This window comes from Podarcis gaigeae, assembly GCF_964106915.1.
Source record: "Podarcis gaigeae genome assembly, chromosome: 7".
In the NCBI taxonomy this organism is placed as follows: domain Eukaryota; kingdom Metazoa; phylum Chordata; class Lepidosauria; order Squamata; family Lacertidae; genus Podarcis; species Podarcis gaigeae.
Window position 1 is genome coordinate 9,824,428 of NC_139683.1, and position 14,387 is coordinate 9,838,814.

At 44.8% G+C, this 14,387-nt stretch overlaps 1 protein-coding gene and 1 long non-coding RNA gene across 5 annotated transcripts in view; one reads left to right on the forward strand and one right to left on the reverse strand.

Moving 5' to 3' along the window:
- Positions 1–14,387, forward strand: part of ZFAT (zinc finger and AT-hook domain containing) — a 77,454-nt gene that overhangs the window by 49,110 nt on the left and 13,957 nt on the right. For all 4 annotated transcript variants that reach the window (XR_014566774.1, XR_014566775.1, XM_083749009.1 and 1 more), the window contains exons 12-13: positions 6,386–6,524; positions 13,399–13,517. Coding sequence is in view for 2 of the 4 variants with exons in the window: in XM_083749009.1 (XP_083605135.1) it covers positions 6,386–6,524; positions 13,399–13,517 (258 nt within the window). In the remaining 2 variants the exon portion in view is untranslated. The remainder of the gene's footprint in view (positions 1–6,385; positions 6,525–13,398; positions 13,518–14,387) is intronic.
- On the reverse strand, positions 10,437–13,403 carry LOC310849351. Its single transcript, XR_014566887.1, has 3 exons — positions 12,401–13,403; positions 10,676–12,255; positions 10,437–10,633 (listed from the first exon to the last, which is right to left on the reverse strand). It is a non-coding gene; the product is annotated as an uncharacterized lncRNA (long non-coding RNA).

Genomic DNA, 14,387 nt, shown 5'->3' on the forward strand with positions numbered 1-14,387 from the left:
GGAAGCTGGAGCCAGAGATATCCTTATAACCTCTATCTTCTGCCCCCTCCCAGGGGCCAAGTTTGGCAGGTGGGGTTGCCCACCTCCAAATCAGCTGGCATCGTGATGACATCTGGTGACCCATTTTTGCCTACACAGGTTGCAGTTAAACCATACTGGCACAGGCATGTCTAGAACTGTATGGGGTGCTTTAAAGCCCTGATATTCAACTGATTGTCTATTTCTCCTGATTTGATAGATATCTCTTCTGTACACCTCTCCCCTGCCCCTTAAAGTTTTGTTTCACTTTCCTGCCCTTAAGCCTCAGATCCCTGGGCTGAACTTCGACCATCCTGTAGCTTTCAAAGTTGTGGCTCAAAACAACCTGTGCATTGGGGATATTAAAACAAAAGGCCTGCTGTTTTACAACAGAAACAAACCCCCAAAGGCTAAGCAGCTACATTCTAGATGATGATGATGGTTATGCATTTTATCATTGATTATTAGGATGTATTTTAGCCCTCTTCAGGCATTCAAAAGAACAAATCTTTTGTGATGTGTTAAGGTATCCAGGATTGCATATTTATGCAATTAACTTTCTCCATGCTTGCGTTTTTGGGATTCGTCTTTCCCTCCGATATTTACAGAAAGAATTCTAGCTAGCTACAGTTACCATGTAACATGATACCATCTGTATTTTATTGGTTTTTGTGGACGTCAGTAAGGATAAGGTAATTATTTTCTTTTCAGTAATTCTGCCTCTTGCTCTCAAGATATTAAACCAATATATTTCAGCGAATAAACATGTCCACCTTAAACAGAAACATGCTGGCATTTCTTGTATGCATCCCAGAATAGAAAATGATAAAACACGGTCATTTTGTATAGTTTCTGAGGCAGATATTCCATCTGGTCACCATTCTGGCATATATTTAAAAGGATGCAAATGAAGAATGCCTGGCCAGAAATTTCATGAACAAGGCAAATTCTGAAGTCATTTGAACCAATTATCAGCCCCGAACTATTTAAGTGGCTGGGACATAATGTGCCACAGTGGCTGATGCAAGGCTGAGAGTGGAGGATTGTGTTAGGCTGACTAAGAGAGGCTTCTCGATAAAACAATAGAAAGTACGTTTCAGAGTACAATTCAAAATGTTGGTGCTAATCTTTAAAGCCCTGAACGGCCTCAGCCCAATATACCTGAAGGAGCGTCTCCACTCCCATTGTTCTGCTCCAACTCCGAGGGCCTTCTGGCGGTCCCCTCACTGTGAGAAGCTACAGGGAACCAGGCAGAGGGCCTTCTTGGTAGTGGCTCCTGCCCTGTGGAATGCCCTCCCACCAGATGTCAAGGAAATAAGCAACTATCTGACTTCTAGAAGACATCTGAAAACAGCCCTGTTTAGGGAAGTTTTTAATGTTTGATCTTTTATCGTGTTTTTAATGTTTGTGTTTTTAATGTGCTGTTGGGAGCCACCCAGAGTGGCTGGGGAAACCCAACCAGATGGGCAGGGTATAAATTAGTAGTAGTAGGCTGAATGGTAAAGGTAAAGGTAAAGGTACCCCTGCCCGTACGGGCCAGTCTTGACAGACTCTGGGGTTGTGCGCCCATCTCACTTAAGAGGCCAGGGGCCAGCGCTGTCCGGAGACACTTCCGGGTCACGTGGCCAGCGTGACAAAGCTGCATCTGGCGAGCCAGAGCCGCACACAGAAACGCCGTTTACCTTCCCACTGGTAAGCGGTCCCTATTTATCTACTTGCACCCGGAGGTGCTTTCGAACTGCTAGGTTGGCAGACGCTGGGACCGAGCAGCAGGAGCGCACCCCGCCGCAGGGATTCGAACCGCCGACCTTTCGATCGGCAAGTCCTAGGCGCTGAGGCTTTAACCCACAGCGCCACCTGCGACCCAGGCTGAATGGTACTCACGTATAAATGGCACTAGCCTATCAACACCCTCCAGGCCTGTCTCTCAAGCCCTTGAGACTCTCCCCAAGCCACAGCCCTCACTACCCCTCCTTCAGGTCGCCCTCAAGTGCTTTTGTCTGCTAGAATGAGTCCTTGGCCACATACACAGCACCCTTCTAAAAAGCAGCGTTGTACCAACCATGTCTTCCCCAGAAGAATCCTGGGAACTGTAGTTTGTCAGGGTTGCCGAGATTTGCTGAGAAACCCCTATTCCCCTCGCAGACACACAACACTCAAGAGTTTCCCAGAAAGAAGAACTGGTTGTCAAGCAGCTCTTGCAGCTGTAGCTCCAGGAGGAAGATGGGGGGGGGGGGGTCTGGTCTCTTTGCAACCCTCAGCACCCTTAAACTACAGCTCCCAGAATTCCTTGCAGGGAGGGGAGCAACGACTGTTAAAGTGGTATGGTAGTGATTTCAATGTATGTTGCTGCTGCGGCTCTCTGGTAGTGCTTTTGCTTGTCTGGATGTGTGTGTGTGTGTGTGTGTGTGTGTGTGTGTGTACACACACATGCAGAAAGCTCTTACTTTAGTGTGAATGGAACATAGCCTACAGTTCAGAGAGTCAAATATATTTCTCTGCCAATTTGGCATCTGCCCTCAGCAGTCACTGCATGGTGTAGGAAAGGGTTCCAAAGCCCTCTTTTTAAAATATGGCCTTGAGCTATCACAAGTGATAAATTGAACAACAGCGATTAAAATGTACGCGTGGGCTTTGTGACACCAAGCAGGTACTTAACAATCTCTCACTTTGTTCCGCGTGTGGTCTCTCCATGACCTTCTTTGCATTTCTGTATTTATTTATGTGTTCACTACATCTATGTTCCTTTTCTCTTTTTACCAGCATCCTCAACGTCCTTAAAAATGCAATATTATAAATAATAAACGCATGCTTATATATTTTTTTTAAAATTGCATGAAACCTTCCCGCTTAACTTTGGTTCAAGTATGATTGAGAAGCCTACCCTTCAGAATGACAGTTGTTTTACATTTCTCGGCAAATAGAATTTGGTCCCTTTTGAAGAATGTTCAGAGGGAAATGAATAACAAATGGTCAAATGGTACAGAAAGATAAAGAGGATCGATGGGTTCCTACAACAGTCATTAAGGCAGTCTTATGCGCTTTCACGTGGAAGTAAGGCTCATTAAACTCAGTTGGGACTTGCTTTCAACTTACCATACATAGTAAACCAGGCATAGGCAAACTCATCCCTCCAGATGTTTTGAGACTACAATTCCCATCATCCCTGACCACTTGTCCTGTTAGCTAGGGATGATGGGACTTGTAGTCCCAAAACATCTGTAGGGCCAAGTTTGTCTATGCCTGTAGTAAAGAAATGGAAGCGAAGCAGATGCAAAAGAGTTGATTTTTTAAGATTCGCTGGTGGGGGTTGGGAGCAGTTCAAGTTGGCACTCAACCTACTTAGGCTGTCTAGCTAGATAGAAAACAGAGAAACTTCCCATGAGGAAGATGGATGAAGGAAGATGGACTGGGTACCAGTTTTGTTAAATGCTGCATTGATCATATTGAGTGGAGGCACCTTAGCCTGCTTAGAGCCTGTTGGGAAGCTACACGTTGATTTTTGGCTTGGTGCCACCACTTGTGCTATGTCTCCATAATCCATTCTCTGCCTGTACATTTCTGAACAGAGCTACTCACCAACCAGGGAAGGGTTGCAGATGCAGCAGCTTCCAAACAGAAGTCAAGCACAGAGAGTCAGTCGAGTCACCAACCAAATCCAGAGATAAGACCAGGAAACAGTCCAAGGTCAACATCACAGGGGAGTTCAACCAAGGCAACTTCAGCTACCAGGGACTAGAAGCTATAGAGCTGTGTTGTTTCTCACCAGTGGAAGACGTACAAGGGAGGTCTTAAATACTCAGGCCTCCTAAACCACATCCAACCCACAGCTGTTGGCAATGAGCAGGGACCACCTACTCACGGGTAGACCACCAACACCGGGTCTTGTAAATGCATACTGAGCCATCGCTCTTTGGCCCTAAAAGTGTTTGGTTCCAGTGCTATTGAGGGCTTAGGGCTGCTTACCTTCTCCTTGTGGTTCCAGAAGTTAATTATTGGGTATCAACCCAGAGGTCCCCTCAAGGGAATTCTCAGCATTGGATTCAAGGAGCCCTGCCAGCTCCTCAAGGTCCCCAACATTTAGGTCAGGGCTAGACATGCCAGTTACCTTGGTATCTCAAGGTTCTCCGAATGCTGGGTTCGCCTCCCAGTAACTTTGCAAGGTAATTTGCACTGTAAAAGGTGTCTAAAGCTACCTTGAAAGCTTCTTACAGATAAACATCAAACAGATAAACAACTGCACATCTTTCCAAAGGCATCTGGAGGCAGCCCTGTATCGGGAAGTTTTTAATATTTGACAGTTTTGCTGTACTTTTATTATGCTGGAAGTTGCCCAGAGTGGCTGGGGCAACCCAGTTATATGGGCAGGGTATAAGTAATATGTTGTTGTTGTTATCATGCCTGAATGAGGAGTTGGACCAAAACATCCAAAACCAAAGCTGTGTCACACCGTAACATTGCAAGTGGCTCTGTGAATTGTTGTTGCTAAGGCATCTAAGCTGGAATACAAAATCGGTCCAAAGATATTTTTTTTATGACCTTTAGACCATTTAAAGGTCAAAGCAGTTTTTATTGTTAAATAGCCAAGCAGGCAACTGTGATATTTCAATAATAGGCAGTATTGTGACTGTAAGAAATAGCCTTTTGAAGATATTGATAGTTCCTTTCCACACACATTTTGCAGGATACACACTGAAAGACAGATTTTATTGTTGCAGTGTTCTTATTTCTCAGTCTTTTAGCCCTTTTGTGCATGTGAAAACTCCACAGAGCCAACTATAGTTTTCTGATAGGACCGTGGAGTCCTGACCACATGCACAAGGAACTGTTTTCTGATGTGGCCTAGTAAAGAGAAGCGACTGAAATGCCTTCCTTACGCCAATTACCTTTCAGCCTCAATTCCCCATTGTTAAAATGGGAATATGAACAACTGCTTCTCAGCATTGTTGTGCACCCGAAACATGTTTCAGGAATGTTAATGCCTTGTTATGTTCAATATTCTAGTCAGGAAACCTATTTACATGGATTTATTTGAGGTCTCTAAAGGAAACTTTGTAGGACATCTGTACTGATTGATTTTTGTGAAGTGATTAATTTTTTGTGAAGCACACGATGCAATTCTAACTGGACTAGCTCTGGAGACTGAGTGCCTCTGTTCGGTCAGGGAAAAATAGTATTTCTGAGCTTTCATAGTTCCCAGACAATGATATTTTTTTTTTTGCAGTGGAAACCAGTATACTGATCGGTAGATAGACCATATCGCATTCTTCTCTTCCCATTGTTGCTGACTTCTCATCAGCATTGCTAGGAAAGTCACTGAAATAGGGCAGACCGAGTCTGGAGAAGAAAGTCTTGAAAACAAGAAACTGTACAAAAATAGTGTATAATTGGAGGAGACAGGAACAGAGAGGTCTCTCGTCTTCCTTACTTCAGGCCTTGTTCATTGCAGGGAGACAGTCAACCAAACATACAGAGGAAATGTTCCACCAGCCAATTAGAGGACATGCTACCTCAATGAAGATTGCACCACTGCTCTTAGGGAGGGCCAGAGAAGATGCAACCGGGGCAGCCATGTTTGTTTTCTCATTTGCCTGTCCCCGTCACATGCAAAACAGGGATGGAGGGTGTTTGTCTTACATTTTTTCATCATGAGGGACGTGGATGTAGGGAGTAGAAAGCCTGAATGCTGAGCAGATGCTCTGTCCTTGCGCCACACTCTTCTTGTGCACGAGGCTGAGGAATCCCACTGAATGTCCACTTGGGATAATTGCAATTTATATGTGCATAGTTGTGCACAGCCTTTGCATGTTCTTCCCCCACATCAATTTCTTTTGCTAGTCATTTATGAATGAGGCATCAGCTCTGTGTTCCTCCTGTCTGCCTGGAGAAGCATGTCACTAAATTAGTACAGGGCATTAATTTTAATGCAGTGTAATTTATTGAGTAGCTGAAAATTCTGCAGTTGTGTGTGGTTGGTTTTTTGGGGTTTTTTTTTTTTTTTTGCAACTTCAGAGTGAGTGATGCTACATTGCTTTGCCAATCCATCTTTTTATGGAGGAGACCAGGACTCAGCAGCCACGACACATAAATACTTCGCAGAGCTGTTCGGTGCCACTGAATTTCTGCTTTATTGTGAAACTTTGCAACACATAAAAATGTAATACAGTTGGAGATATGGCATTGCTAAGGCATTGGCTGGCATGTGTTGCTCTAGAAGCGTTACCTAATGGAACAAATTAGCTTGCTAACATACGTATTGAGATAGATTTGAATCTTGCTGTTTCTTAAGCCAGAAGCGTAGGTCTTCTGTAAAGTTCTGAAGACAGGAAACAGATACGGCTAATTCATTTCCTTTCTCCTTCTGCAGCCTTTCCGGTGTGCACACTGCCATTATTCCTGCAACATATCTGGTTCTCTGAAGAGACATTACAACAGGAAGCATCCCAACGAAGAGTATGTTAATGCTGGCTCTGGAGAGCTTGCCGCCGAAGCCCTTCTCCAGCAAGGTGACCTGTCTTATTTTGAAACCGTCGCACAAAAATTACTCCTTTGAATTAAGACACAATTAAATTTCTTTTTCAGAGAGTATGCTGCGGCAGGCTTAGCTTTTCAGTGGTGGAGAGTGATGGGATTTTGTGTGTTTGTGTGTGTGTGTGCGCCACTGTCATCACTTCCCTGAAAGAAAAAACCTGTAGCAAACCTTGTGTACGAATTGAAAATCCACATGAATGAAAGCTGGAGGGAAGCCAACACCCTCTTGTGGATCGGCCCAGGTTTAAATTCCTACAGAACGCGTTCTTGGCTCTTTCTTAATGGGAATGATGCCAAAGGCACTTTTAAACAAAGAAAGCTGTTGCTGTATTTGAGAAAAGGTTATTTTTTCCCAGTTACGCTTTTTTTTTTTTACATTTTGGAAACTGGCTGTGCAGCTGTGATCAGAGTTGGCACCTCCAATCCTGAATGTATTTACCTGGGGTTGTATTCAGTTGTGTCCCTCTTTGTCCATCAGTCTCTGGTCAGCAGAAGGCATTTGTTATTATAGAATTGGGGGGGGGGCATTTTCGCTGATTCTCCCTTCCCTCTGCAGCTCTCCTCCCTCACCCTCCCTTCACCAGCTCAAGAGAGGCAGGGGACATTTTGGAACAGTGCAGGGGACAGCAGGAGAAAGGGGAGATCTGCAAAAATCAGTCTGCACCCCACTTTCATCTCACAGAAGAATCCCCTGGATTCAGTAGCTCTCTGTCCACAGATGGACAGACACACCCTGTGGAACTCCTGTTGGTTTCTGCAGAAACAGCTTCACAAACCTTTGATTTGATGAACTGCATCTCATGGAGCAAGCAAGCCTAACGTTCTGCTTATTGCTTCAGGATATTCTTCTCACTGCGGGGAACGGGAAGCCGACCTAGAGATGAGCCTTTGGCCTGATTCAGCAGTCCATCTTCTTACATTCTTAACCTAGCCGGTTCTTCTCTGGGTCACTTGTGAAACCGCCCTGTGGGTCAAATCCTACTTGGTTAAACGCTTAGCGTTCCTCCCGCAAAGCATTCTTCTCTTGTAGTTGCTTCCTGCATACATTTCTCAGTTCCACTGCATCAGCTCAGCTCACTTCCAGATAACTAGCTGAGCATCTGAGTAGGTGCCTGAGCATTTTTCAATCCTTCCTGCTATATGAGTTTTTGTTGTTTTGATATTCACTAGAGCCTGGGAAGATAAAAGAGGAAGCAGAGAGGGAGAGGAATTCAAGAGGACTCTTTTCACTACTCCAGGCCCTATCTAATTAAAAACGGGTTTTGCCGAACAACATAGTATCTGGATGCAACTGCAAGAGATGTGGACGCTGCACTCTTAAGGGACATTTTGCTGCTGCGCAGTTGGAAATCTGATAGCCCAGTCCAGTAGCTTCTTAAGTATGAAATGTATTCAAGGATTCAGGACATTGAAAAGCATGTAACTCTACTGCAAGTGGGGAATTAAAATTGATTGCCTTTTGTTGGGAGATGCCGAGCTGTTTGTGGAAGTTGACTCCCTTGTTTTATTTTTGATGGTTTCCAAGTGTTTATCCCCATATTGAACGAAAAAATGCAGAACTTTCCCCCTCCTTAAAAAGCATCTTGCAGGGATTTCAAAATTCGCTTTTTTTTTTACAGTAGAATAGATGCCAGACTAACACAGCCGCTCTAGATAATGAATAAAGCATCATTCTCCCAAGCGTGACATTTCTAAAAAGCATTTCCAAATTATTCTTTTCTTCTTTCTTAGCTGTTTTTTTTTTTAAAAAAATGTCTGCAAAGAATTCACATTTATCGGAAGTGCTAACCCATGTTCCAACAACACAGAAACAGTGACACAAGCCAAATGCATTCAGAATAAATGCTGTCTGCCCTCCCCTTTCCACTGTTGCAAATATGGGAACTGGAGGACAAAAGCAGGGATCGGCAACCTAAGGCCCGTGGGCCAGAAGCAGCCCACAGAGGCCGTTTAACTGGCCCACGAGCCGCCTCTGAACCCAGCCACCCGCTCAGCGAATCCCCGCGCACAGCGCTAAACCAGCGCTGCACAGGGACTCTCTTCTGCAGCTCTGGAAATCGCTTCTGCGCATGCCCAGACGCTGAAAATTGCTTCTGCACAGGCGCGATTTTCAGCGTCTGGGCAAGCGCAGAAGTGATTTCCGGCACCACGGACATGCGCAGACGCAATTTCTGGCATTGCATTGGCCAGCCCGGCCCACGGAGGATCTCCATGGGAGTGATCCGGCCCATGCCCAGTAAGCCTTACCGGCCCCTGAACAAAAGCATCGCAATGAGTGCACCCAGATGTTAGTTTCTTTGAGTCCTCCAAACTGCAATGAAGATGGAGGTCTGCGGTACCTTAGAAACAAATGCATTTATTGCAGCATGGACTTTGAAGGGAGCTGTACATCCATTGAAAAGTACGTGCAGTTCATTCCAATGGCCCCAGATCCAGTTCCTGTTATCTCCGGCCTGAAACCTCGAGAGCCGCTATCTGTCATTGTAGACAGTACTGAGCTAATGGACTGATGGTCCGGCCTGGAATAAGGCTGCTTCCTATCCCCGTTGGCTTGTGAATCATCAGGTGTGTTTGTCCATGTTTGTTTTTCCATGGACAAACGTATTTGTGCAGCAGCAGCCAAGAATGCAAGTATAGAAACAGGGCAAGCCATACACATTTGATGGAATGGGGAAGAGTTTCCACTTCATGAACCTTCACGACTTTGCATTAGGAAATGGGGAGTCTGCACAGGAAACCAGGAACGTATCTGTGCCTTCAGAATTCATGCTATATTTACTGTACATTTCCTCCCCTATGATACACAAATGTGTATCTAGTAGCCAGATTAACTTGTTTTAGAAGATAAAGAGAAAGGAAATGATAGGAGCTGGAGGCAAGCGCAGGTCAGCAATCAGAAAGGGGGGGGGGCGGGACCCCTTGGTGTTAGTGCAGTTAAGTCTTTATTGTTGTCGTTTAGTCGTGTCCGACTCTTTGTGACCCCATGGACCAGAGAGCGCCAGGCACTCCTGTCTTCCACTGCCTCCCGCAGTTTGGTCAAACTCATGCTGGTAGCTTCGAGAACACTGTCCATCTATCTCGTCCTCTGTTGTCCCCTTCTCCTTGTGCCCTCCATCTTTCCCAACATCAGGGTCTTTTCCAGGGAGTCTTCTCTTCTCATGAGGTGGCCAAAGTACTGTAGCCTCAGCTTCATGATCTTTCCTTCCAGTGAGCACTCAGGGCTGATTTCCTTCAGAATGGATAGGTTTGATCTTCTTGCAGTCCATGGGACTCTCAAGAGTCTCCTCCAGCACCGTAATTCAAAAGCATCAATTCTTCGGCGATCAGCCTTCTTGATGGTCCAGCTCTCACTTCCATAAATCTTTATGCAAGAAACCGAAACAGCACAGGCCTAGTGATCCCAGCAACCTCTCCCCAGTTGGTCATGCTCTAAGAAGGCATTTGCACGGACTGAAGGCCTCCACCTTCGCACCACTTCCCAAGTCTCCTCCTCTCCCAGGTATTTCCCAAGCAGTCACAAATTGCGTCTATGCACAACCTGCCTCTGCTCTGCCCTCCTCACTTCTCTGCACATTCTATGAGACCAGGGGAGAGGGAGCTGGTCTCGGCAGGAGGGGGAGACTCCCTTACCTCTTCAGCAGCCTGCCTTCTTTCTCTGGGCCTCCCTCCCAGCCTCCACTTCTGCCTCTGAGTCTGAATCGTCCTCTGCCACAGCCTCTTCCTGCTCATCAAACCCTGTCACCACTTCTGTTTGCGACCCTTCCTCCTCCCAGACCGCTCCCTCTGACCACTCATCGCCATTCCACCACCGACCCCCCTGACTCTGAATCTTCTTCCCCTGGAGATTCCCTTGGGGGTTACCCAGCTGGTAGCGCCCCCCCCCCCTGCATCCAGCCACTCCATGACAGGAGCCCACTATAATAGTAGATAAAACCAACTAACAGCAGGGCCTGGGCATCTCAGTTATCTCTAAAATACCCTTCAAAGCCAGCCAACCACATGGCCTCCCTGTCGCCAAAAAGAGGGTACCGTGGCCAGAATATAGGTTGTAAACTTCAGGCAGATTTGCCCAGTGAAGCTAAAGCTGTTTTGTTTTTTAAGCGTCAGCTGCTCCATGCAGCAAAACCTGTTAATTATTTTGTTGCTTAAACTTTCCTGCATTTTTAAAAGGCAAACTGTAAGGATCTGGAGCTGTAACCATTGATAAGGAAATAGCCCAGGGCATCCAGTTGCACGTAGAGTTCTAGTAAGAAAAGTACTTAATGGAAGTGTTTTCCAGTAAGTTTCCCTATGGGTGTCTTGATGCTGTAGCTTAAACTCAAGGACTGTAAGAAGCCAAAGGAGGTTCGCCGTGGGAAGCTGCAGATAGGAAGCCTTCTAAAACGAGCGTTTTCCCATACTATCAGTAGCACACAGATCCTCGGGGGTTTTCTGGCTGCTTGTTATCTGCGACTTCTTTTCATTTTGTGACCCCTTATTAATGCAATATAGAAACTAAATGTCACTTCCAAGCGACCAGTTAGTGCATTAATAGAGTGTGTGTGTGTCCAGGGGGATGGTGGGGAGGCCAACACTGGAATTGCTCCTTTGGCATTTCAGAAATATGAAATACTCCAATATGATTTGACTACATGCACGGGTGTCAAAAGCAGATAAGGTATGTCATTCAGTGACCTTTCCCCCTCTCTGTATTGCCAAAGTATTTAATGAATTGGATGGAAATTAATTTTCTTTAGCTGCGGTGTCAATTAGCTGTCGCACAGTTTTCTGCTACTGGCTCAACTGCATGCTTCCATTTGTTGTTCCTTAATTAAAGTCGCAGTGACAAAGGTGCCCATTTTAATTAGCAGGGTGTTATTGTTACAGTAATTTTAATTTAAAAGAAATAGAGGAAGGTCTTGCGTCTAATTGAGTTTTTATTAAGAGGGTGATATGAAATGAATATTTCATTTCAGATTTGGTAACTGATGGTATCATTCTCCTATCCTGTGCCAAAGGTACTTACTAGGGAGCCGTGCAATGTTGCATATTAACACATTTGACAGAGAAGCTATTCCAGTTTAGCATAAAATCAAGCAGCCTGCATTGTCTAAAGCAGTTAAAGATAATAATAGGCAGGACTTAGGAAATCCTTGAAGACTAATAAATGTCAGCAAATGAACCTCACTTTAATGAGGTTTTATGAAATGAAATAGAGGAACTTATTCCATTCCGCCATGTTGATGAAGTCCCATCTTGAAAGAGTTTGGCTTGGAGGCGGAAAACGTTTGGCGCAAAGACATTTCTGCAACTGATAAACAATGTGCCAGTGGCAAATTCTCCAACATACCGCTGCGAGATTAGGGTGGCTTGCCACTGCACGAAAGCATGTGGAGTTGGGATGTAGAGACACCATTTATATTTGCGCTAGTTGTTTAGTTCACTCATAGACTGCCCCTCATCCAATCAGGATCACAGGAAAGATCACAAGATGTGTCATGGCAGCTCCCACATGCTGAGCCAATTCCACAGTGAGCCAGTGGATGTATCACTGGTGTGATTATTAGCCCTTAACAGTGGGGGACAGGATAGCAGAGAAACAGAAAAGGCTCTTATTTCTGATATCTCTTTTTCAGTTTTGAGTCTTTTTCGGTATGTTTCTTTCCCCCTCACCCCATGCCCAGGGTCCTACAAAACAGCTCTGGAACTGTTTCCCAGGTTTTTCACCTTAATAATAATAATAATAATAATAATAATAATAATAATAATAATAATAATAAATTTTATTTATATCCCGCCCTCCCCAGCCGAAGCCGGGCTCAGGGTGGCTAACAACAATAAAATAGTACAACATAAAATAGTACAACAACACCTTCATTGTTGATCAGTGCTTGCTGCAAATAACCATTTCACTATGCTCTTCCAGTACGATACCATAAGATTTTGTGGTTTATTTATTTAAAAAGGAGAGATGCCTTAGAATAGGGATGAATGGATCAGTGGCCACTGCTGCATTTCTTTTTTCTTTTTAAAATCTGCATAATAATCAAATGCCCATTTCTAAATGCAATTAATCCTAAAATACACATCGCATGCACATTTCAAGATATATAGTTAAAAAAAAAAACTTCATTGCAAAATCAGAAAAAAAAAATGCAAAGTCTGAATGGTTACTGTGCCCCCAATCACTGTAGGTTGAGACGAGTGGGTCAGGTGTGTCCGTATCAGAATTCACAAATAAGGAATTCCTCAAGCATCCATAACTCAGGGCTATGTTTTGTTCTGCTGCTCAGTGCAAAGTAACATTTCCCACCATGCTGTGCATCCTCCCACCCTGAGATTTCACGGCAAGATTTCAGGGCTTCTTCTGAATCAGGACAATAAATAAATAAAATCAAGGAGCAATTTATTTATTTTTTTAATATGTCCAAATTGCCAGAGATTTTGAGCACGGAAATAGGAAATATATTAAAAGCAAATTCTTAACTCTGTGTGTAGTAGATTCATTTTTTGTGTTTCTAGTTAAAAATTAGCAAAACAATTTCCGTGTGCGTGCGCATGCAGAATTCATCTGAAATACTCTGCTGCCGGAAAACAATACAAAACAAAAGTATTTTCAGCATCAGTAGTAAAAACATAGTAGTTATATAACTGACAACGTGTTGCTGTTTAAAGGTGCATAAAATTTGCTTTGTGCAAATTGGAAAGTAATCATCTATTGAACTTGATAAAGTTGCAACCTGGTAACCTGGCGTGCTGATTTCTTACTGGCATGCTTATGCCTTAATTTATCAACAACGAGAGGCAAGGATTGTGCTGATGAAGTTCATCTTGTTCTCCTCCCCCCTTTCTTTCTTTCTTTTCCTTCAGGTGGCATTAAGTGTCCAGTTTGCAACTTCGTGTATGGTACAAAGTGGGAATTCAACAGACACCTCAAGAACAAACATAGACTCAGATTGGTCGAGTATGATGGAGAGACAAAGTGGGAGGTAAAACCAAGCTGTGGCAGCTGGCCCTGAAATCTTGAGTTTCTCTAAAAGGGTCAAGGTGGGGGATGCACAGTGGTACCTCAGGTTAAGTACTTAATTCGTTCCGGAGGGCCGTTCTTAACCTGAAGCACCACTTTATCTAATGGGGCCTCCTGCCGCTGCTGCCGTGCCACCGGAGCACTATTTCTGTTCTCATCCTGAAGCAAAGTTCTTAACCCGAGGTACTATTTCTGGGTTAGCGGAGTCTGTAACATGAAGCGTATGTAACCTGAGGTACCACTGTAATTGGAATCCAATGAGAATACCACGACATAAACTGCCTTATGAGATGAAAAAAATGCACTGCCTCTTGCGTAAGCAAGCAGAGATGTATGCCATCTGGCAAAAGGATCCTTCTCCCCCCCCCCCCATTGCCCTTTAAAGGTAAAGGACCCCTGACAGTTAAGTCCAGTCGCGAACGACACTGGGGTTGCAGTGCTCATCTCACTTTACTGGCCAAGGGAGCAGACGTTCGTCCACAGACAGTTTTTCCGGGTCATGTGGCCAGCATGACTAAGCCGCTTCTGGCAAAACCAGAGCAGCGCGCGGAAACTCCCTTCCCCTTCCCGCCAGAGCAGTACCTATTTATCTACTTGCCCTTGGACGTCCTTTCGAACTGCCAGGTTGGCGGGAGCAGGGACTGAGCAACGGGAGCTCACCCTGTCATGGGGATCCGAACTGCCGACCTTCTGATCGGCAAGTCCTAGGCTCTGTGGTTTAGACCACAGCACTACCCGCGTCCCTTGTCCCTCGTCGATAGTTACACACTGCAATAGCTGTTTGTCATCTTTGTGATGTGCTTCTGCCAGCTAATTCCCTTTGATCACCAAT